A 26032-nucleotide genomic window follows, 5' to 3' on the forward strand; every position below is an offset into this window, starting at 1 on the left:
AGTTATATACTCTTATAGTAAACAAAAAGATTAGCAATCATAACTATGATCACATTAGAATTATATACTGCAGACCACGAATCTATCCCAAAATACCTATTTTTAAATTTTAATACAATAGTTTACTTTAATATAAACATCTGTCATTATAGACAAAGTTAATTCACAAAGTACATGCTATCAGAATGAACTTTGGTAACCAGAAATGTAAAATCTCAAATAACAGGTAAAATCTGCTATTTTTATATAGAAATAAAAAATTAGCAGTGACACATTCTAGTATGCTTTACTGATAGCCTAGCAGACTTAAGGGACAAGGTAGATTTTTTTATCACTTAAAAATCTATTAGAAGTTTTAAATATATTAAATTCTTACTAGCCATATTCCTTCCTACATAAAAAGAAAAGTTTCTTTCCCTCCTTATTGATTTTTTAAAAATCATGCTCTTTTCCACACTTTAACATAAGCAGTTTTTGGACACAAAATAGACTTTTCCTAACAAGTGGCCCACTGAACAAGTATTATTTAGATTTGATAAAATATTAAGATGGTTTTTGAAATAATTATACTGACCATGTGTTTTCTCCTTGGCATGGAGCAATTTTTCCAATTATATTGTTAGTATATTTCCCCCATTTAACTCTTCCATCCTCATTTATAATTACACTTGCCATCCCTTCTTAAAAACAGCTAATACTACCACTAAAGTGCTTTGATTCTCAGTATGTCAAAACTACTTAGCAAGAATGTCAGAGGTAAAGAAACTTGGCCTTATCCTGGTTGAAAGTGAGCACAAATATTTCCTGAACCTCAGATGGTTTTGGCCACATCTTGCTTGCTGATGAGGACCTCTAATAGTCTCAGTTTGGCTTTTATGTGCTTGTATTCATAGTACTCATCTGCCATCGGTATCCTATCTTCCTTTTGTGGACTTCTGCAAAACAGGAAAGACTATTAGCTCATAATAAATCAAGTCATTAAAAATCCTTTTATAATTTTTACATGAGAAAGTACAGAGTGGATGTTTCCACTTGGCTTTTGCATCATGTCTTTTTTACCTTCCCTTCCACCTTCACACTCTCCCTCTTTCATGTGTTATTGGATTTTTATATAATAGAAAATGTCATAGGTGTTTTGCAGATATATGATCCAGTGCTCAGACATATATCAATGGAGCAAGTAAAAAGGTCTGAGGAATAAAACAAAAACCACAACTCAAGGCATTCTTTAGTTATTCTACCGTTACTCATGCCAAAGTCCCATACCTGTGCAGAATGTCCAGCCCTGACAGTCAGAATTGTTCAAAATTCAACCTAAAAAACTACATAAATTAAAAGAATGTATAAATTTATTGTTATAGGGGAAAAAAGCTCATTGGCTATCTTATAAATATGAAATATTTCCAAGTTTTTTAAATTATAATACCTATCTCTGCCAATGTGTAGTAGAATCAAGGAGATGTTTATGGATTGAATTTATGGGAGTCTGAATTGCAGTGGTTCTCTTTGCACACTAATTCTAAGGCTACACATCTAAGCACAGTTTATACATCTGCATTCTAACTACTATGTGTTCTTGCCATTTACTTTGAAGAATGTTTGGGTAACATCTGGAGTTAAAATCATTCCTTCCCACAAAAACATGTTGCCAGGATATGTTTTCTAAAGGGTAGTAATTGATTCAGGATCTTAGATGGTCCTTGTCTCCTTGGTTGATAAGATGACCAATTGCTTTTAGAACATTTTCACTCATGACTTTGAAATATAAGGGGTGGAAAACAGATGAAGTACCACAGTTGCTAGTGAAAATAAACACTAATATTAGTATGGCTGAATATAGGTAAATCGCAAGCACTTGATGTTTTACCTATAGTTCCTTCTATTTTCCTAGTACTGATAAAAGAAATATCTCTCACAAATAAAAAAAAAATAGTGAAAGTATAAAGATTTCCTAAGAATGTAGTTATCTACTTGTGACACACCACTATACATTGCCCTGGAATTTCTAGTACAGAACTCAGAAGAGTACACAAACCTAAAGACAGGGTTTCTATTAAATATTGCCTAAGTTATTTAACAATTCCTTTGCCTCCATTCTGTATTATGGACCAACCTTTTATCTGGGAATTTAATACCACCTTAACTTGTATAAACATATATAAGTGAAGAAATGGTCTAATTTATAGGGAAACACTAGTAATCCATCATGTAACTTTTCCCTGGTCCTGCATACTCCATTTTGGCTAATAAAGAAGAGTGCATTGGCCAGAATGAAAAATTTCGCTAAGTATTTCCTGAAGCAGTTTTCCCATTATGTAAAACATGCTAATGTGCTTAATACAGTTCCTGGCTCAAAAATATTAATGTCATATCTATATGATTAATCCTCTTGCTTGGCAAATATTACCAAGAACATTTATAGTAACTTAAACTTTTTAGTACTCCATTTGCATGGTTATTTTACCATATGGATAGGATTAGGACTTCCTAATAAAATGTTTTAGGAGAAAAGATTAAGATCCATATTTCCTACCCATTTAACCCTTTGATTTTAGTTGTAATCTACTACCACTTTGGCATTTAGTTTAAGTGTATTACCACAAGAGGGCCTAAAATTTCAGTCAAATATAGGCATATCTGAAGTGGGATTAGGACTCAAAGGTGCAGTAGAGTACTATACATAGAACATCACTAACTTCTCTGTATATCAGAAGGCATGACAAGTACCACTCTCTAGTGGTAGTCCTCCATTAGGCAGGACTATTAGCATACTGGTGGGTGAGGGGGATTCTCAAAATTTTTAGACTCCTGGGTTCATATAGGTAAAAAAAATGTAAATGTAAAAGCTGTATGGAAATTCTGTAAAGGAAAAATAATGGAAATAAAAAAAGAAAATGAAAAATTATGTTTTATATTCTAAATTTAACAGCCACATAACATTTTTCAGTAGATTAGTTAACAGCAGAAAGGTAAATTTGGAGTCCAGGCCGAAAACAAACTGGATTACATCTGTATTTGCTAAGTACAATAAGTTTCTGACTTAATAGGTCAAATCCTAGTACACAGCTCTGGAGGACTGAAATGGAGAAACTGCTAAGAGGTGAGTAGACCTCTTTCAGGGTGTTTTAGAAAATAGTCCCTTGTCCATTAGGTCAACCCTCAGTCTGCTGAAATGGAAGAAATCACGAGAGGCAGATACATACATGGAGAGGAATATCAAGGGGCCAGTGTATCACTGACTCCCACCTCTGCCACCTTAATAACTTTGTGACTTTGGGAAAGTTACACCTTATTATTTTTAATACTGACATCCCACATGACAATTATACCTTCCCAAAGTATTCCAGGAAGTCCAGTCATTTCATTGTACAACCATGGAAACAGGCTGAGGATAGGCAAATGATTTTTCTTCTTTCTCTTACATAGATCAATAATCCTTAATCTCATGATATATGTACATACATACACACACATAATCCTTAATCTCATAATTATATATATATATATATATGCATGCACATATATAATACATATATATATAGTACATATAAAAGTTATATATACATTGACAATATAGCCAAATTTAGAGGAAACTGATGGAGTGCACATGGAGACTTGGGTTGACAAAAATAGACAAATAGAGGATACAGCTAAACATTTATTTAAAGGATAGAGAGAATAGCTATGAACTTTTGACCAAATCCTGAAAATAAATAATTAAGGATAGATCCTGAAGTTTAAAAGATATATTTAAAGCAAAGGAAGAATTAATGAAGTGGGGAATAATTTGTGAAACTAATCAAGAACAAATTATATGGGTTAAAAAATCAAATAGATTTCTTAAAGTTTTAGATAAATTCAATAATTATAAAGAGATTTATAAAGCAAAGTTAGGAATTTTTGCAATTCATCTTTATTTTTTTAAAGCCTTATGTCATACTTGATGGCTACAGCCTCCCATAAAACATACCTAATAATGGTACTATTAGAATGTTGCATTAGATCTCAGTCACTATTGAAATTATTTATATCTTTTATAAATTCACGTTCCTGCCCAAAACTCCAGCTCATTCTTAATGATAGTTCCCTAGGAAATACTTGCTTAAAAAAAAATCTTTGCCCAACTTACCTTCCCGTTTGTTTAAAAAATTGTTCTTCAAATTCTCTTAAGGCTTTCCGAAGTCTCTTCTTGTCAGCCCTAGTTTCTCGGAGATGGTCAAGAAGTACAGGCCTATACCAAGTAAAATATGGATTTGCCATTACTAAACTCTGGCATAATTGAGACATCATAAAATGATTTATCTATTCAGCAAATCATACTATGATACAGAAGGGTTCTGCCTAAAAGTATCTTTTGAATAAATATAGTACATGTAGAACCTAATCATAGGGAAGCACATAAGCAGAGAATGAAAACAATGTCCTAGGAGAAGAGAAAGAACAAAAGGAGAAAGGAGAGGAGAAAAAAGGCAAGCTGACTGAGTGACTAAGTCCATTACAAAATGTGGTTAGGGTGAGGCACCTGTCTAGCTCAGTCAGTAGAGCATGTGACTCTTGATCTCAGGGTTGTAAATTCAAGCCCCGCATTGGGTGTAGAGATTACTTAAAAATAAAATCTTAAAAAAAAATTGGAGTGTGGTGAGGGTAATGACCATATGAATGGATGAGGGAAAAGGAGACATTTTAAAAGAATACTCACTGGTATTTGGTGATAGACTAGACTTAAGAGGCACAAGAGGAAGAGAGTTTAAAACAAGTTCCATCCTTAATGTAGAGTATGGGGAAAATGGCAAAAACCTTGGGAATGAAATTAGACCCAAAGTGAAGATAGAGTTACACTGAAAATTCTACTCACTTCATTCTACTAAGACAAAGCATATACTTTTAGAGCAGGAATTTTTATCTAGGGAACTTGTGCATTTTTTCAGAGACTGAACGCCCTGAAATTATACATTGACATTAAAAAAAATATTCTTAACACCCCTCAAAAGCTGCTTAAGAACCAAACAACCAACAAATAAATGAAGGAAAGGAAAGAGGAGAGAAAAAAGAAAGAAAACAAGAGCAGAAGGAAGATGGATTTTCTGCTTCCAAATGGGTTACTTCTCTGAGCCGAAGTTGTGGTACCAACTGATTCTACAAACACACTAAAATCCCAATTTACAACTTAGTCCTTAGTCTCACCTCATATATGTGGGTGGATTCCATACCTATCTTGAGGTATACACTCACCACACTGTAATACATGTTAAAGGAAATCTCATAATCTGACCTATAACATACAAACCAAAGAAAGTGAAATGATGAAGAGAAATGCCAACTACTAAATAATGGTAATGATAACAATAATGATAATACTAATGAAAATACAAATAGCTCCTGAAGGGCCATTAGGAGAAAAAGGGCAGCTCATTTACTGAAACCCAAGGTGATTCCCAGGCTAGAGAAACCATCTTATCTAAAGGCCCTGACAAATGTTGAACCACATGGGACCCCAATTCCTTTTGGTCTAGCATTTTCAAAAGCCAGCTCTGCTTCACACACTGCTGAGAATTAGACTGGTGCCAGAACCTGCTGAAAAGGTATGCAACTAGAGGAAACTGAACATTAACATTTTTGGCATCTTTAGGACCTTATTGAGAGTGTTGGTTCCTCATGGCTTTGTCTTCTCAATTCTCCAATAAAGAGAACAACCAGATTATGCTTTTAGGCTGCTCTCTGGTAGGTTGCATTTTTTAGAGAATCTAACAGCTCTTGTGAATTTTGTAGGCACATGTAAGGTATCTCAGACTATAAAGAGTTAAAAAGAAACTCCATATTTAAGATTCACACTCACATAGTGGCCTCATGTAAATTGGACATGGATAGGGCTGGTTGTTTGGTTTCTTTTTTTTCATCTGACAGCAGGACCCTAATAGGTTCCGTCTCATTAGAGAAGGTGAGGTGGTCGCCAGTAGGCAGGTGAGATGCTGGATCTGGCAGAGAAGGTTGTTGGCTTCCCTGTGGACAGTCTTCATCAGAGTCTTCTTCCTCCTGCTTATCACAAGCAGAGTTAAATGAAGTCACAAAAATGCTAAGTGACTCTTGAAGCAAAAACAGGAAGAGGAACCATAAATAGACACCATGAAAAGAGTAGGTGATCCCTGTACCACTGAAAACCCAGAAGGAAACAAACAAGAGTGACTCTTCCTCAGTTGCATCAAAAAACTTACAGAAGTTAATGATCAAAGAAGCACCCCATCCCCACCCAATGCTGGGCTAAAATGCTCAGCAAGTTTGTCTTTTTGCTGGACCAAAGAGGCACAGAATCTAGGATATGGTCCCATTCTTGGCTGCACTGCCTACTAGTTCCTCCCTTTCACTCAGACCTGGACCCCAGCTTCACAACAGTTACATGGGTTAGGATGAAGTGGACTTCAGACACCATTTGTTATTCAGAAATACCCCAAATCAGGTCCTGGTGTGGGCCACATTCAGATATAGAGGACAGTCAGAAAATTGACAAATTCAGGGAAGAGCTCTATGAAGGCCAAAGCAAAATGGAATTACTCCTTAACCTGTTCTGCTAATACTTACCACAACCAAAAGAATTTTTTGCAAGGAAATCTGAAAATCATACCCCATTTTAAACCATGCTTCTTTAATGGGAACATTTTAGAGATTATGAATCACTATTGTGTTTGTCTTGAAAATTGTGAAATTATAAATGTAGTCCAGCATACTTAAATGTATATTTGTTAATGTTTATTCCTTTTTATACTGATTATCTTGAGCAAGTGACTGTTTTAATATTAATGGAGTAGGATTTGTGGTGCCTTTCTAGTTCTGTATTCCCATAAATCATTCTTTATTAAAAACAGTCTAGCTCAATTTTAGTAGCCATGTTTTCTATTGAAATAAATCTTATGTCTTATTCAGTGATGGTCAAATGGTACCAAAAACAAATGTTGCATTTGTATCAAGGAACATGTAGTCAATTTTCTTATTAAAGAAGAAAAATTAACACACGGAATAGAAAGACTCTGTGTGGTTTAGCTGTGTTGTAAATTAGATGATGAAATTGAAATTCATCAGTTGTTCTCCTCATCCAAGAAATTAAAGCAAATATTAAAACTGGCCTCAAAAATGCAATTGCTGGGCACCTGGGTGGCTCAGTTGATTAAGTGTCTAACTCTTGATTTCAACTCAGTTCATGTTCTCATGTTTTGTGAGTTTGAGCCCTACATTGGACTCTATGCTTACAGTGCAGAGCCTACTTGGGATTCTCTCTCTTCCCCTCTCTTACCACCCCTCCCATGTGTGCTCTCTCACAAAATAAACTAAAAAATGCAGTTGCTATATATTCCTGTTTCATAATAGTTTTAATTATCATCCACCTGTTAAGTATGATATTTGGCCCAAAGGAGACCACATTTCTACTGTGTGAAATAACAACTGACCTTTTTAGCAGCATATACTGCCAAGAAGGCTTCTTTATCACTGTCATAGTGCTGCCTCCCTACTTAAACAATACCAAGCACAAGTACAGGTTTCTAGTTAATGCAAGCATGCTGACTTACAATTGTTGGAATAAGGGAAGGTGTTGACAAGATTTGCTTGATAATTCTGTATCGGTCATAAAGAGGCTTTATGAGGTTCTTGTCTTGCTTAGCTACCTGAAAAACATGAAATTAATTATTGTTCCTTTCTCAGGCAAGAATGAAAGCATGTCAGTATTTTTAGCAGGCAAAAAAAAACAAAACAGTTTTGAAGCCTCAAAGTAAGGGATTAATAATACTATAATGCAACAGTAATTAGAAAAAGGGAAGACAATTATAAGATACTGTTTAAAGCACATGCCAATTTTCTTCCAGGAAAAGTTTCTTAAAGGATAGGTCCAAGTTTAGAAAGATGTTTTTAAGGCTTCTGAAGGAATCCTAAATATGTAATGGTAAGAAGCCTGTCATTTTACTTCTTCATTCTTAAAAAACAATATGTAGACCTATTGATTTTTCTTCTGAAACATGTATTTTATATGGATCTTCATGATTATATTCACAAACACAAACTTTGTACAGGTCTTCATCACAAGCTTGGAGTATATACTAGGTTACTGGCTAGCTCTGCCACAAACTATTTTTGATATGACAATTAACTTATTTGAATCCTTATCTTACCTGTACAATAAGGAGGTTGGAATTACAAAGTTCCTTCCAACTGAAAGATTTCATAAACTCTTGGTCCAAATATGTATTCTCCTAAGCACTATTTTTAACAGGTCACACTGTGCATAAAAATTTAAATAGCTTCCTATTTATCTATCAATCTTCTATTTACCTACCCACCACCACTATCATCCTTCTCTCCATCCAAAGTGACCATCCAAAATGACCAAACCTCTGCTTGCCTTGGTTTTCCTCCCTTCTGTGTATCCTACATTAATTTGCTATATGTTTACTACACACAATTTTTTCACTCTGGTCAGATGGTTCTCACTAAGCGACTAGCAGGAAGGAAACAGGAGAAATAGCACAGAGAAAATCACCCAGGTATCTTTTGTCAAAGTACACATACCCAAGGTGCTCTCTGGATCTCTGCCTTCCAGATCCCACAAAGGGATCCTGAAGGAAAAGAACATGGCTTAAGTATGTGTATTTTTCAAACTTCCTAGTTATTCACATGTTACCCTACCCCTGTCCCAGTTGAGAACCGTTCTGGCCCACATTTAGCTCCCTTTTCTCTGAACTTTTCTATCTGATTATCTGGGCCTTAACTATGTACTGTGTTTCAGATTTGTCTGCCCAAATGAGTTAGAAGTTTCTTGAGGACAAAAATTATATCAGATATTTTAAAAAATTCTCACAGTACTCAACACATCCCCTTCCCTGCTATAAATATATCAACTCAGGTTTAAAAACAAAAGTACCCTAATTTTTAACAATCTTCATATAAATTCCATAGGCTATAACCTAAGAACTTTCATTTTCAGTAGAAAGATAGATCACCTCTCTCTGTAGAAGACATTTAAGTATTGGTTAAGTAACCACAAGACCCTTTCGTTTTCCAGCCTAATAATTTCTTAAATATTTTCCTAGCCATGATACATCTTGCCATGAAAAAAACAAACCTTTTATCTATCTTATGGGGTTTTAATAGGTAATAGAGAAAAAAAAAATCTCAATCCAAGTTCAGAAAACATGAACAATGTTTTTTATTCAGTATCTCATTGGGACTTATATTTCATAGAAAGCAACTTCAGAAAAATGATGTATTTAACTATTATTAGCATCTCTGTACAGCAGTTTGATTTTTGTAATTTTATTTATTTTTACTAAATTCTTTGGATTCTAGAAAAGCTAAATTTTGTCCTAAAAGGAAAATAGTGACCAAAGAGCAGCTTAGGATGATAAATGCCATTATAGAAGAATATCGTCCAAAGATGCCAGATGAAAATCAGGGTCCATGTACAATGTATGCACTTATCTTTCACTCTGATTAGTTGATTTTACTCTTAGAATAATTACCAAAGTAATCCCTTGTATATGCTTTATATAGAAACTCCAAAAGTACACATAAAACATTAGCCGCAATAGTTACCTGCTTGGGGATGGGAGACCTCTAGAGCTAGCAGATGGAGTGGCAAAGAATCTATTTAATGTGTGGCCATTTGTATTTTCTTTTGAACTATGTGAGATAGTATTACCAATTTTAAAAATTGTTTTATTATTTAAAATGACAAGTAGGCAAAATAACTTGATGGGATCTTACTTTTTGTGCCCTTTACTTTTATGTTGCCCTCTCTGCAAGGTATAACAACCAGTGGGTATAACAACCTACTAATATTTTCATTTTATTTTTTAAAATAAAATGAGTTATATATATTTTTAAAAACCTGCTTTCCTCCTCAAAGATGCTGCAGTTAGTGAAGGGCCAGAAGTAACTGCCATTACTCATCCAGTTAGTAAGTTGTGCCATGCACTTGATACCACCTACAGTTCTGGGAAAGGGCAATAAAATGGGTATAACATGCCAGCACCAATTCAGGATTTTTACAAGAAATGGACATAAATAGGCACCACAGTCAGGGATGACTCATTCACTTACAGTGCTCAATTTGTGCCATGCACCTGATACCACCCTACAGTTCTGAGAAAGGGCAATAAAATGGGTATGATGTGCCAGCACCAATTCAAGATTTTCACAAGAAATGGACATAAATAGGCACCACAGTCATACCTAAGGGATGATTCATTCACTTACAGTGCTCAATGAATAGATACCCTGTGACCCAGAAGTTATTACCTCCAAAAATCATCTATAAATAAAAGAGGAAGAAAATTACCCTATAGCAGTATCTGAACTGACAAGGCAATGCTGTGGGATTTGTCAGCTTTAGTATGGACTCTGACTAAACACCAAATGTGAAAATTTCATAAAGTTCTCTCTAGAAAAGAAATAATTCTTCATCTTAGAAATTTTAATATTTACAGTATTTTCAACAGTAAAGCAAGGACCCCAGATGAAAATAATCTGTCAATTTGAGTGTAAAGAAATAGAACCTAGTCAGATAATCTCAAGTGCTAATGAGTTCACTGAGGATCCAGGAATAATATAGCTACCGTGGAAATTTGCAATCCTCCCTTGGCTGCTTCTGTGGTTTTTGGACTCTCCTGTAGGAACCACCTGATAGCTGACTAGCCACTATCAGGTTTGGTATTTTAACTCCCCCCCCTCCCCCAGGAACAATACTACAGCTTTAGATATTGAGAGCTACATATTCCACTACAGATGCTTTCTATTTAAAGGGCCTCACTTTAGCCTACTGCAGAGATGCTAGCTTTATCTGAAGGGGCTTCTGACACTTATTATACAGTTTAACAGATACTTCATTTAAAATAATAGAAATAAATTGCCATTTAAGCAAAGATAACTTCCAAAGAACTCAAATATGTTTCTCTGATCTTTAGACTCTCTGTTCATGTGCCTATTAGACTTAGATGTCTCAGTAGGGTGACCAACCATCCCCATTTTTCCAGGATGGGGCATTTTGAAAGACATGAAATTTTTAGCATCCAGGAAAATCCAAGGAAACCAGGGATGGTTGGTCACTGTATTCCTCAAAAATATTAAAGTGAACGTGTTAAAAACAGAACCTCTTAATTTTTCACTCATCCTGAATCTGTTCCTTCTGTAGTTTTCCCTATCTCAGTAAATGGACCTGTCACCATCTTGGATTCTTCCTTTCCTTCCCTCCTACCATCCAATGATTCAGCACATCCTTTTGATTATACATCCAAAATATACTTTGAGTATGTCTATTTCTTTCCATCCCCAAGGCTTTCATGCTAGTCCAAACCACCCATTTCATCTTTCTCTATCCAGAATTTTCCCCTGTGATTTGTTCTCCATGCAGGAATAACAAAGATCTTTTAGGGGCACCTGGGTGGCTCAGTCCGTTAAGTGTTCAACTTCAGCTCAGGTCATGATCTCGCAGTTCATGAGTTCGAGCCCCCCGTCGGGCTCTGTGCTGATAGCTGAGACTGGAGCCTGCTTCAGATTCTGTCACACACACACACACACACACACACACACACACACACACACCCCTCTCTCTGCCCTTCCCCTGCTCTCTCTCTCTCTCTCAAGAATAAATATTTTTAAAAATTTCAGAAGTATCTTTTAAATGTAAATCACACCATATCACTTTCCTGCTTTCAACGACTCAACAGTTTTCCAATACTTTAGGTAGACTTAAAAGGTACTATGTCAGGGGCCCCAGTCTGACTTTCTGACATCTCATACCATCCTGTGCTTTAGCCCTCAGACCCAGAAGTCTAAGTACACACAATCTTTTCCCTCAAGGCCTTCATATTGGCAGTTCCATCTGCCTAAAATGATTTTTGCTGCTCTCTTGGCCTGCTGATTCTTCATTAAATGTCACCTATTGGCCTTCCTAGTCACATTATATAAAGTAGAAAGCATACCCATTATTTTCTATACTATCTGTTTAATTCTTTGCACACTACTTATCAAAATCTTTAATAATTTTACTTATTGAGCTGTTTATTTGTTGTTGTATCCCAATTTTCAGAAGTACATGAGTTTCATGAGGGCAGTAACCCTCATAGCTTCTCTATCTTATTATATCCAATATGTATCATACCTCACAACACATTGTTGTGCCTATTATGGCACTCAAATATTTTTGCAAATTAATGATTGCCCACCAGTCACCAGGCATCTTTCCTTATTGTCACAATAATTATGTAAGTAGGTATTATCTGTATTTTATAGATGAGTAAATTGAATCTCAGAGAACTAATTCACTTACTAAGTATACATGGCTAGAAAGTGGCTTATTGAAGCATTGAGTCCTGATCTAAGTCTACTCTACCAATCCTAACTCATCCCTCACTGCCCTAATCAAGTAGAACATAGAATTAGGTGTGTGTGTGGGGTGTGTGTGTGTGTGTTACCCACTTATCCGCTGACTATCATAAAAATCCAGAATCTTTGGTGGGGTGGAATGAGTTGGCCAAGTGGATAAAAACCTATTCACTTCTTACAACATAGAATTGTTTTTTTTTTTAATCTAAAAGTATTTCATAAAAATAGAGGTGGCCAAAGGCCCATTTCTGCTTGTACATCACAAGTCTCCATGTAAAGAACAAGTCCAGGGGCATATGGTGAGCCTTTTGGGATTTGGCATATGTTGTCACCTATGATTAAGACCATATAATGTGCAATATAACAGGTAAAGTCACCATTATTATCAATAATACTTGATTCCAAAGTTAAATATGTTAGTTCATTCATTCATCTGTCCATTCATTCCAGCAAACATTTATTCAATACCTACTATGTACAGACACTGTAGGATCATGAGCTACAAATAGCTATTCTACTCAAGAGGTCTAAAGTATAAAATGAGAGATAGAAAATGTCATACAGCATAGTTAGGGCTATGATATGCAAGCTACAACTCTTATTCAAGAAATTAAAGGCAATCATACCACTTTTAGAGTTGATACAGAAAGGACTACAAGGAAGGTTCCTGGTCATAAATGAAATGTAAGCATAGATGTACAGGATGAGAAGATGTGCAGGATGTGAAATCTTTCACGAAGATTTCAAAACTAAGATGTCTAAAGACTTCAGTCTAAAGACTAAAACTGAGGTCTTTAGACATCTTTTTACCTAACACTCTCTTAAAAAGCGTACCTACCTATCTTATAAGATACTAAACCATTTTCCTTACTATGTATACCTCATCCCAGCTGCATTATTTTTTAAATAAAATATATGGTAAAATGGGATTGTAATACTAGTCTTGGGTTAATTTGCTAATTTATTAGGGGAATAAGGGAGAAAGTAGATATAATACACCCTAATATCTTTGCTATCTGCTTCCTACCAGCATGCAATAGTATAACTTCCAGAATAACATTCTGGAATTAAGTGGCAACACCTATAGGTCATGGTCAATAACTTGCTAGGAGGTCACCTGACTGAAATTCAGAACCAGTCTCCTAAAGATGTTTATGTAGTGCCAAGTGCTCTTACAAATTGGTCAAAACCATAATCTCTCTGGAATCCTATTGAATGTTGGGACCTGTGATGATATGGTGAGGTACCTTAGAATCCTCCTGAGCAGGAAGTTGCTCTGTCTTCTCCTTTAGGCATGTCAGCACAGTATCAGGAGTGTCCTCTCCAGAGGAGCTTGGCTCAGGGCCCATAGCGTCTGGCTTCCCATTCTCTCTGGGGACTGCAGGTTGCTCACAGGACAGGTTTCTAGGTGGGTCTTTGGGAGCACTCCCTTGTTCTTCTGACAATTTCAGCTTTAGTTCTAAGAGAAATGCCATGAGTTACCATGAGCAAGGGGGACTCACTGGGCTTAAGAGCAGAGAGCCTTTCAGAAATTCCCACCACTGATGTGAAGTCAGTGGAAATGGACACTATTGCTGATAGCTTTCCACAGGGCAAGGGCAGCCTTAATAACTAGAACCAACAGCATATCTCCTACTCAGGTGTGAAAACAAAGGGCTCTAGAGACTGGGATCTTATGGAAGTTGAGGGTTATGTGTAGAAGTCAGTCAGTGGTTTAAATTTCAGAGGATGAGATCTAGAGGAAGATGGTACCAGGCCCTCAAATATTTCACCCAATACCTACCCCAACACCTGGAATTCTATACTCACTGGTTCATTTACTTGAGTTTTGAAAGTTTTGTGTCATTAAGAGCCCCTGTGTAAATGCAAGCACTTCTGTAAGGCTTTACACATGCAGACATCTGAGGAAATACAGGAGGGATAGGATATGAGAGATGGGAGTGCAGCCCCAACTTGACAATTTTGTCTAATGTCATCTTTTAAAATCCAGGATTCACCGTTATTGCAATGTGTTTCTATATAAACCTAAATAACTAAAAGTAAAAAAGCAACTTGGGAATTATCATGGAATTAAATTTCAGAATATGCTAAAGGGTGGCCACTTATATTGATTTCTCAATTACAGAGCTCATTTTCTTTGTTTGATGTTTGTTTTTTAGTTACACTCTGGTGTGATGTTTAAACATTGCATATTTTATAAACCTGCAACATCATTACAGTTTAATACCACTGAGTTCAGATTCCCTTCCAGTTCCTTATCACCTTTGGAAAATTTACAAATTTGGAAAAATTTCCACATCTAAGTATTGAAATAAGAATGTGGAAAGAGAAGGAAAATTAATTTTTTATAATATTTTAAAGTTTATTTTGAGAGAGAGAGAGAGAGAAAGAGAGAGAGAGAGAGAGAGAGAGGGAGAGAGAGGGAGAGAGAATCCCAAGCAGGCTCTGCACTGTCAGCACAGAACTGGATGTGGGGTTCAAACTCATGAAATGTGATATCATGACCTGAGCCAAAGTCAGACGCTTAACCGACTGAGCCAGCCACCCAGGTGCCCCAGAGGAGGCAAATAAATTTTTATTGGTAAATACCATAGTCCTTTTAAATGGATTTTAGAGTTAATTAACACTCATATCATCATCATAATCTCCAGAGAAAGAAGAAAGAAGAACACTGGATTAGGAGGTAAGAGCACTGAGTTTTATATCTAGCTCACTACCTCCCAGCTACATAAATTGTCTCTATCTCTGGACATAAATGTCTTCATATGTACAATGGGGTATATGGAGTAAATGATTGTTCAGGCCTTTTTCTAACATCCAAGAATCCAGTAACCTAGGGGGAAGTTAATACTCCACGTGTTGAAATGTTCCTGGCACTGAAGTGAATCATTTCTCTTTGGAGTCTGGAGTTCTTCAATCTCTTTGTAAGGAGAATTATTAGATGGGGCCAAATAATGAAAGGGACCCAGGACCATTTATTTCAAAATGGAGCCTCCAATCTACGTGAGAGATGAGGTTAAAGAGGGCACAGGTGGAAAAGAATAAAAAATATCTTGGAGCAAATTATCTATTTTAACTGCTTCCTTTATGGAAAAAGAGACTCTTGGCTGGCACTTACCTTTCAGTTGTTTACGACCTTTAGCCAAATCATTCATCCATTTCAGGACTTCAGGATTAGAAGTCTTGTCACCATGTGAAGGCTACAAAGGAGGGGAAAGTGTGGGTGGAAGGGAGGGAGGAAGGGAAAGAAAGGTAAGAAAGGAAAATCAAAATTTTTAGACAGCCAAGACACACAGAGATGGTTCAGAAACATATAAATCTGGGAGAGAAATTCATGTATGACAACTTCCAGATGATAGAGTTAGTTCTGAAAAACAAAGCAAACATTCTTGAACTCCTCCACACTTTTGTCCTTTCCATGGGCATTGTTCCTAAACATGCCTGGTCACTCATCACTTTTCATATAGCCTGTCCATGCCAGTGTCCCCTACAGTCTGACCATCAATCACCCTGTGGTCCACTCACACCTCACATGTGGTTGCTAGGCCATTCTTCATATCAGCGCAAATGACTGCACTGATACAAACCAGTGCTTACTCCCTTGCCTGTACTCACAAACAAGGTTTATGACCAAAACTTGTCTGGTTTATACTAACAAACTCGAAGATTTCCTTGAATATTTCCTATCAGTCATTTCCACCAAGCTCAAGAAAGGAGACCCCAGGATGTCTAACACCTGACAATAGTCTGGGAAATCAGTACTTCAGGGGGATACCCAGATTTCTAATCATCTCACTGTTTATACACTCAATATCCTACTAGGCTAGCACTAAAGTCAAACTTAATTATATGTGTCTGACCTTGGTCAAATTACTTAGCCTCAGTTTCATCTGCCAAATGAGGATTACACCAACATCTGCCTCATAGGGTTGCTGTGAGGGATAAATTAGTTGATGTATGTAAAACAGTGAAAGTAGTTACTGGAATATGCTATACCCTACAGGTGTGTTAGCTATAATTACAAATATTATTATTATTATGACTGGTGGTGACAATAGTAATAGCGTTACTATCAGACTTTCATGGGAATTCTGGATATGTTTTCACCAACAAACATACATGTAGGGGTATGTATCTCTTGCCAAGTAGCTAATCAAAGTTGGATGTGGCAATAAAAATTATTTTTGATTTTAGAAGGACATGACTCTGTTAATACAAATCATTCACTTTGATTTCTGGGTTTCTTCTCAGAGCATGAAAGTGGATTTTCTACAGGAGAGAAACTAGGAAAGAAAGATAGACATACTTAGTCTCCATCCCCATAGATCAGTGAGATCATTCTTAAACAAATCAGAGCCACCTGATAACTTCAATGCAGACTCAAGAAAATTAATGGTTACTTTAAATTGAATATATACAAGACTATATAGGAATGTTTACAATGACTTGATCATAATTATAATATTGCTAGAAATATGTACATTGATAAGTAAATATGTACATTGGCTAAGTCTAGGGGCTGTGCCATATTTTTTTTTAAAGCATCCACTAAGTCTGTATAACGTTAGCAAGTTTCTGGTGAGAGAAAGGCATCGGGAGAGAAATGTGTCTCTCCTAGGTTCAAAGGAAAAAACAGTGCTTGTTTTGACATAGTCATCAAATGTACATATCAAATGTACATGGAAAATAAATATATTAATAGTGAAACACAAGGCACAGTTCTGTCACTTCTAGAGTGATGTAAAAACCACATATGTCTGAGTCAAGATGGAAACGATTGAAGGAAAACAACAGTGGTTTTTTCCTACAGGAGCTCAGATGGGATAGTATAGATGCTTTCTATGAGTGAAGGCCTGGTTTCAGTATCTTGGACAGTGACACAAGGACACACCTCCCGAACAGCTTAGCCTGGTGCTACCCATGATGTGCTAGGATGATGCACTGTACCTCTTCCCTGATACACAGATTAGTATGCTGGCTTTGGGTAACAGCCTGGTTGTATGGACACCCAATGTTTTACATTTAGTTTCACAAAATCCTCACAGAATTCTACCCTCTAATCTGTAAACACATCTTATTCACCTGGAACACGTCTTTGTCACTGGATATGCTCTATACAGTTACCATCTTTCAAGTTAGTTAATTCGAGTTAGTTAACATATAGTGTAGACTTGACTTCAGGAATAGAACCCAGTGACTCATCTCTTACATATGACACCCAGTGCTCACCCCAAAAAGCGCCCTCCTTAATGCCCATCACCCATTTAATACACTCCCTGGCCCCAATCATCTTTTGAAGTAATGTTAAGAACAAAAGCCTAAAACCCTAGAACCAAGGACTACTAAAGAAATGAGCTCTCACTACTGCAAATAGGACGTAGGAAAAATTTAAGGCTGATTTTTTCTTCTGACAAAATATTTTAAAGCCTGAAATCATTTTCTGAAATGATTTTTTTTTATTTCTTTACTCCTGGGGGAGCTTTCAAAAGAGGTTAAATCAAGCTCACAAGGATGGCAGCTTTAAAATCGCATGGAAAGTTTACATTAACAAGCTGTGGATCTTCAAGCCTTCTAACTTATAAATTGAAATATTCAGTTTAATAGACCCCAAGAGGTTATAAGCCCAGAAATTACAGTGTATATTTTGTTCAATGCAACTAAAATGGGATCTCCAAGGCATATGACTGAGGGTATCACTGGACCAAATCTGTGCTCTATCAAACACAGTTCAAAAGACACTTTGGAAAGAGATCTGATTAGGAATGAAAAGACCTGAGTTGTCCTGGCTAGGTCAATTCTTTGCTGTGTGATCCTGGGGAAGTTACTTCCCTTCTCTGAGCCTGTTCCTTCAAAGGTCAAATGAGAAATAAGACTGGCTGATCCCTTCTAATTCTAACATTCTCTAATTTCACAAATAGTGAACATCTGGCTGAAATAGCCTTTTCTAAGTCCATGAGTCTAATGATAGTTAAATGTGAAATTAATTGTAGAAATAAACAGGGTTTGGATAGGAATATAAAATGGTCACATTCAACATAGAAGGAAAGATGCATGTTGTACCAGGGCATCAGACTAACATGGAGGCCAAGCAAGAGCTCAGACTAAAATATTAGCTGTGGGTGCTATTAATTCCATAGTACACATGACAGGAAGGAAAGCCTTACACACAGCAACCAATTAAAGCCCAATGACATGTCAAACCTCTAACCACAGCCTGGCACCTTGACAGAAAGGGTGAGGGGAAGCTCTGTTCCCTGAGACATCAAAGGTTCTGATTACATCAGAGACTTTTGTACACACTGAAGCAGTGGTGACCATGACGCCCTCCTCTACTGCTCCCAAATGCATTCATCCGCATTTGTGATGTTTAAGTGTGTTGTGTGAGCATGTGCCTGCACCAGCTCTAAAACTTCTCTAGACAAAAACAGGAGGTGCCAGGAGAAATTCTATTAAAATAGGCAGCCTGCTGGGTGGCTCTTACAATAGAAAGAAGTAATCCAGAGTCCTGTGGCTGCAGGCTGAAAAATTTAGTGAAGAATTAATGTGTCAAATGTTTCTCTCTATTTGGACAAGACAGGGACTGTCAAGGGATAGCCTGGTCGAATATCACTAAAATAGATTAAAAATGTAATAATATCTAGGACCACTTACTTCCCTTGTGTGAAACACTGTAATAAGCATTATATTACAGTATAATATTCACTCATCTAATACAAACTTAAGAAGTCACTACTAATATTAACTCTACTGCACAGATGGATAAACGGAGACTCAGAAAGATGAAATAACAAGTCCAAAGTCACAGAGTTCCTAACTAGCTGTGCCAGATTCAAATCCAGATCAGTCTGATTTAAGAATTTCCAGGTGTATGGCAGGCTGACAGCCTGGACACAGACACAGTGTAGAAGTGGGGAATGGACAGAAGAAGACTGAGACAAAGGAGGGATCCTTGATTGCTTGTTGGGTAGGTGAGAACACAAAGTTCCTGTGCCTGAAACTAGGAAGCTGGGTGATGCCATTTTCACCTCTCCTGCACGTGCACCTACATGCACATGCACACATATACCACACCAATCCATCCTAGTAAGCTAAGCAGTGCCACCTAGTGGAGAACAGAGCCATTACACCAAGCCCCGCCCAACTCCGCCCTCCAAGCACATGCCCTAGAGAACCACAAGTTTCTCCATCTTCTTAGTGTACAGACTATAGAGTGCTTCATTGTTTGAGTTCTAGAGGAAACTGGATGTAACTTCATTCAAGTTTCACTCTGTTTGCTGGTTCATCTATTTTTTTTATTTCTTTTATTTTCTTTTTCTCCTTTCATTTATTTTTCTTGGATACAGAAAGAGAAAATTTTATTTTTGTCTTTTTATTTTATTTTTTAAAAATTTTTAACATTTATTTATTTTTGAGAGACAGAGAGAGACAGAGTGTGAGTTTCGGAGGGGCAGAGAGAAAAGGAGACACATAATCTGAAGCAGACTCCAGGCTTTGAGCTGTCAGCACAGAGCCCAACTTGGGGCTCAGACTCACAGACTGCAAGATCATGACCTGAGCTGAAGTTGGATGCTTAACCCACTGAGCCACCCAGGCGCCCATAGTTTCCTTTAAAATTTTTTAAAATTCTTTTTACTATGTTTTATATTTTTTTCTAAGAATTTTATTCTATTTCACTATCTTCATTACATTTTATTCTATTTTATTGTATACATATTTTTAATTTTTAAACTTTCTTACTTTTTGTCTTTTTCTTTCTTTGTCTTTTCTTTCCCTTTTTTCTCTATTCTATCAAGTTTCTTTCAACAACCAGACCAAAACTCACCTAGACAGAGGATCTAGCTTCTTTTATTTGATTTTCTGTGTTGTTTTTAATATTTCTTACTTTTTGTTTTATTTAAGTTATCCTTTTTCTTCCTCCAAAATGGCAAAATGAAGGAATTCACCCCAAAAGAAAGAACACAAAGAAATGACAGCCAGGGGCTTAATCAACACAGATATAAGCAAGATGTCTGAACTGGAATTTAGAGTCACAATAATAAGAATATTAGCTGGAGTTGAAAAAAGCATAGAATCTCTTTCTGAATAGATAAAAGAAGTAAAATCTAGTCAGTATGAAACTTAAAATGCTATAACCAAGAGGAAATCTTGAATGGATGCAACAGTGGCAAGGATGGATGAAGAGAGCAGCAAATCAGTGATAAGAGAAGACAAATTATGGAGAATAATGAATCAGAAAAAAGAGAGTAACTAAGGTAAAAGAGCATGGTACAAGAATTAGATAACTCAGTGACTTATTAAACAGGAATAACATCTGAATCATAGGAGTCCAAGAAGATGAAGAGAGAGAAAAAGGGGTAGAAGGTTTATGTCAGCAAATTATTCTGGAAAATTTTCCTACTCTAGGGAAAGACATAGATGTCAAAATCCAGGAAGCACAGAGAACTCCCAATAGATTCAACAAAAACTTACCATCAACAAGGCATATCATAGTCAAATTCACAAAATACACAAACAAGGAAAGAATTATGAAAGCAGCAATGGGAAAAAAAAGTCCTTAACCTATAAGGGAAGACAGAGCAGGGTTGCAGCAGACCTATCCACAGGAATCTGGTAGGCCAAAAAGAAGTGGCAGGATATATTCAACGTGCAGGATTGGAAAAATACGCAGCTAAGAACTCTGTATCCAGCAAGGCTGTCGTTCAAAACAGAAGGAGAGGTAAAGAGATTCCTGACAAAAACTAAAGGAGTTCATGACCACGAAACTATTCCTGCAAGAAATTTGAAGGGGGACTCTCTGAGTGGAGAAAAGAAGAAACAAAACAAAAAAGACCAAAGGCAACAAAGACTAGAAAGGACCAGAGAACACCACCAGAAACTCCAACTCTATAGGCAACACATTGGCACTGTATTCATATCTTTCGGTACTTACTCTAAATGTTAATGGACTAAATGCTCCAATCAAAAGACGTAGGGTAACAGAATGGATAAGAAAACAAGATTCATCTATATGCTGTTTACAAGAGACCCACTTTAGACCTAAAGACACCTTCAGATTGAAAGTCAGGGGATGGAGAAACATCTACCATGCTAATGGTCACCAAAAGAAAGGCAGAGTAGCCATAATTATATCAGACAATCTAGATTTTAGAATAAAGGATGTAACAAGAGATGAATAGGGCATTATATCATAATTAAGGGGTCTATCCACAAAGAAGATCTAACAATTGTAAACTTTTATGCCCCAACGTGGAGGTACTCAAATATATATCAGTTAATCACAAACATAAAGAAACTCATTGATAATAATACCATAATATTAGGGGATTTCACCACCCCACTTACAGCAATGGACAGATCATCTAAGCATAAAATCAACAAGGAAACAATGGCTTTAACTGACACACTGGACTGGATGGTTAACAGATATATTCAGAACATTTCATTCTAAAGCAGCAGAATGCACATTTTTCTCAACTGTACATAGAACATTCTCCAGAATAGATCACATACTGGGACACATATCAGCCTTCAACAAGTACAAACAGATTGAGATGACACTGCATATTTTCAGACCACAATGCAATGAAACTCAAAATCAACCACAAGAAAAAATTTGGAAAGACAATGAATACTTGGAGACGAAAGAACATTCTACTAAAGAATTAATGAGATAACTAAGAAGTTAAAAAGGGAAATTAAGAAGTAAATGGAAACCAATGAAAATGATAACACAACAGCCCAAAACCTCTGGGATACAGGAAAGACAGTCATAAGAGGGAAGTATATAGCAATCCAGGCCTTCCTAACGAAGAAAGAAAAGTCTCAGGTACACAACCTAACCATACACCTTAAAGAACTTGAAAAATAACAGCAAATAAAGCCCAAATCCAGCAGAAGACAGGAAATAATAAAGATTAGAGCATAAATCAGTGCTATCAAGATTAAAATTAATAATAATAATAATAATAATAAAGCACTAGAACAGATCAATGAAACCAGGAGCTGGTTCTTTCAAAGAATTAACAAAATTGAAAACCCCTAGTCAGATTGATCAAAAAGAAAAAAAAAAGACCCAAAATAAATAAAATCAAGAATGAAAGAAGAGAGATCACAACCACCACTGCATAAAAACAAATAATGAGAGAATATTATGAGAAATTATGTCAACAAATAGGGCAATCTGGAAGAAATGGACAAATTCCTAGAAACATATATTACCAAAACTGAAACATGAAGAAACAGAAAATGTGAACAGACCCATAACGAGTAAAGAAATTTAATTAGTCATCAAAATCTCCCAACAAACAAGGGTCCAGGGCCAGATGGCTTTCCAGAGGAATTCTACCAAACTCTTAAAGAAGAGTTAATAGGGGAAAATGACAGTGTAGGAGGACGCTGGGCTCACCACGTCCTGCGGATCACTTAGATTCCGCCCACACCTGTCTAAATAACCCAGAAAATCACCAGAAGACTAGCAGAACGGATTCTCCAGAGCCAAGCACATACGGTCCACGGAAGATGGTAGGAAGGGTGGAGAGGCGGTGCGCACTACACGGACTGGAGGGAGGGAGTCGGGATGGAGGGGCAGTCCGCCGGCAAAGCAGAGGCCCTGAGTCTGGCTTGCAAAAACGGAGGGGGCGGATGGAGTGTGTTCTGACAGCAAGTGGGACTTAACATCTGGAATGTTATAAGTTAACAGATCTGCTCATGAACGGGAGGGCTGGAAGACAATGGGAGGGAGAGTTGTTGAGCCACAGACAACAGAGTGCAGCTTGGAGGGGAACAAAGGTGCTCACCAGCGCCATCTCCCTCGCCCAGCCCCCAGCCAAAATCCCAAAGGGAACCAGTTCCTGTCAGGGAACTTGCTTGCACCTCACAAACACCCAACGCTGTGCTTCTGCGGATCCATCCCTCCAGCGGGTCTGACTCCCTCCCAGTGCCACAGGGCCCCTCCTGACCAGATCACCAAAGGAAAAGCAAACTGAGCCTGCCCCTCCCGCCCCTGTGCACCTTGCTGATCCACCCCAGCTAATACACCAGATCCCCAGCACCACAAGCCTGGCAGTGTGCAAGTAGCCCAGATGGGCCACGCCACTCCACAGTGAATCCTGCCCCTAGGAGAGGGAAAGAGAAGGTACACACCAGTCTGACTGTGGCCCCAGTGGTGAGCTGGGGGCAGACATCAGGTCTGACTGCAGCCCCGCCCACCAACGCAAGTTATTCAAGACAGCACAGGGGAAGTGCCCCAAAGTTCTGCACCACTCCAGGGACTATCCAAAATGACCAAACAGAAGAATTCCCCTCAAAAAACCTCCAGCAAATAACGACAGCTAACGAACTGATCAAAAACAATCTAACAATATAAACGGAAAGTGAATTTAGAATAATAGTCATAAAATTAATTGCTGGGCTTGAAAACAGTATAAAGGACAGCAGAGAATCTATTGCTACAGAGATCAAGGGACTAAGAAACAGCCAGGAGGAGCTAAAAAGTGCTATTAATGAGCTGCAAAGTAAAATGGAGACGACCACAGCTCAGATTGAAGAGGCAGAGGAGAGAATAGGTGAACTAGAAGATAAAATTATGGAAGAAGAAGCAGCTGAGAAAAAGAGAGATAAAATAATCCAAGAGTATGAGGGGAAAATTAGAAAACTGAGTGATGCACTAAGAGAAATAATCTACGCATAATTGGTATTCCAGAGGAGGAAGAGAGAGGGAAAGGTGTTGAAGGTGTACTTGAAGAAATAATAGCTGAGAACTTCCCTGATCTGGGGAAGGAAAAAGGCATTGAAATCCAAGAGGCACAGAGAACTCCCTTCAGACATAACTTGAATCCATCCTCTGCATGATATATCATAGTGAAACTGGCAAAATACAAGGATAAAGAGAAAATTCTGAAAACATCGAGGGATAAACGTGCTCTAACATATAAAGGGAGACCAATAAGACTTGTGACGGATCTCTCTACTGAAACTCAGCAGGGCAGAAAGGAATGGCAGGAAATCTTCAATGTGATGAACAGAAAAAATATGCAGCTGAGAATCCTTTATTCAGCAAGTCTGTCATTTAGAATAGAAGGAGAGATAAAGGTCTTCCCAAACAAACAAAAACTGAAGGAATTCGTCACCACTAAACCAGCCCTACAAGAGATCCTAAGGGGGATCCTGTGAGACAAAGTACCAGAGACATCACTACAACCATGAAACCTATAGGCATCACAATGACCCTAAACCCATATCTTTCTATAATAACACTGAATGTAAATGGACTAAATGCACCAACCAAAAGACATAGGGTATCAGAGTGGATAAAAAAAACAAGACCCATCTATTTGCTGTCTACAAGAGACTCATTTTAGACCTGAGGACACCTTCAGATTGAGAGTGAGGGGATGGAGAACTATTTATCATGCTACTGGAAGTCAAAAGAAAGCTGGAGTAGCCATACTTATATCAGACAAACTAGACTTTAAATTAAAGGCTGTAACAAGAGATAAAGAAGGACATTATATAATAATTACAGGGCCTATCCATCAAGAAGAACTAACAATTATAAATGTCTATGTGCCGAATATGGGAGCCCCAAATATATAAAACAATTACTCACAAACATAAACAACCTTATTGACAAGAATGTGGTAATTGCAGGGGACTTTAATACCCCACTTACAACAATGGATATCATCTAGACACATTGTCAATAAAGAAACAAGGGCCCTGGATGATATATTGGATCAGATGGACTTGACAGATATATTTAGAATTCTTCATCCCAAAGCAACACAATATACTTTCTTCTCGAGTGCACATGGAACATTCTCCAAGATAGATCACATACTGGGTCACAAAACAGCCCTTCATAAGTATACAAGAATTGAAATCATACCATGCACACTTTCAGACCACAATGCTATGAAGCTTGAAATCAACCACAGGAAAAAGTCTGGAAACCCTCCAAAAGCATGGAGGTTAAAGAACACCCTACTAAAGAATGAGTGGGTCAACCAGACAATTAGAGAAGAAATAAACAAATATATGGAAACAAACGAAAATGAAAATACAACAATCCAAATGCTTTGGGATGCAGCGAAGGCAGTCCTGAGAGGAAAATACATTGCAATCCAGGCCTATCTCAAGAAACAAGAAAAATCCCCAATACAAAAACTAACAGCACACCTAAAGGAAATAGAAGCAGAGCAGCAAAGACACCCCAAAACCAGCAGAAGAAGAGAAATAATAAAGAGCAGAGCAGAAATAAACAATGTAGAATCTAAAAACACTGTATAGCAGATCAATGAAACCAAGAGTTGTTTTTTGGAAAAATAAACAAAATTGACAAACCTCTAGCCAGGATTCTCAAAAAGAAAAGGGAGATGACCCAAATAGATAAAATCATGAATGAAAATGGAATTATTACAACCAATCCCTCAGAGATACAAGCAATTATCAGGGAATACTATAAAAAATTGTATGCCAACCAACTTGACAACCTGGAAGAAATGGACAAATTCCTAAGCACCCACACACTTCCAAAATTAAAACTGGAGGAAATAGAAAGTTTGAACAGACCCATAACCAGCGAAGAAATTGAATCCAGATTGCTTCCCTGGGGAATTCTACCAGACATTTAAAGCAGAGATAATACCTATCCTTCTCAAGCTATTCC

General features: G+C 37.2%; 1 protein-coding gene across 5 annotated transcripts in view; it reads right to left on the reverse strand.

Moving 5' to 3' along the window:
- Positions 1-811: 811 nt before the first annotated feature.
- The window catches only part of FAM13C (family with sequence similarity 13 member C), a 167331-nt gene continuing 142110 nt past the window's right edge, over positions 812-26032 (reverse strand). Inside the window, exons 9-14 of one of the 5 annotated variants that reach the window (XM_047071742.1) lie at positions 15485-15566; positions 13614-13825; positions 7560-7655; positions 5837-6036; positions 4130-4231; positions 812-935 (exon numbers count right to left, since the gene is read on the reverse strand). In XM_047071742.1, coding sequence (XP_046927698.1) covers positions 812-935; positions 4130-4231; positions 5837-6036; positions 7560-7655; positions 13614-13825; positions 15485-15566 — 816 coding nt within the window. Of the gene's footprint in view, positions 936-4125; positions 4232-5836; positions 6037-7559; positions 7656-13613; positions 13826-15484; positions 15567-26032 lie in introns of those variants that run through there. The other 4 variants (XM_047071756.1, XM_047071751.1, XM_047071765.1 and 1 more) reach the window with 4 other exon arrangements.

The sequence above is a fragment of the Lynx rufus genome, unplaced genomic scaffold (assembly GCF_022079265.1).
Source record: "Lynx rufus isolate CCGP_SWC_20201006 ecotype Redwood Valley unplaced genomic scaffold, mLynRuf1.p SCAF_11, whole genome shotgun sequence".
Taxonomy (NCBI): Eukaryota; Metazoa; Chordata; class Mammalia; order Carnivora; family Felidae; genus Lynx; species Lynx rufus.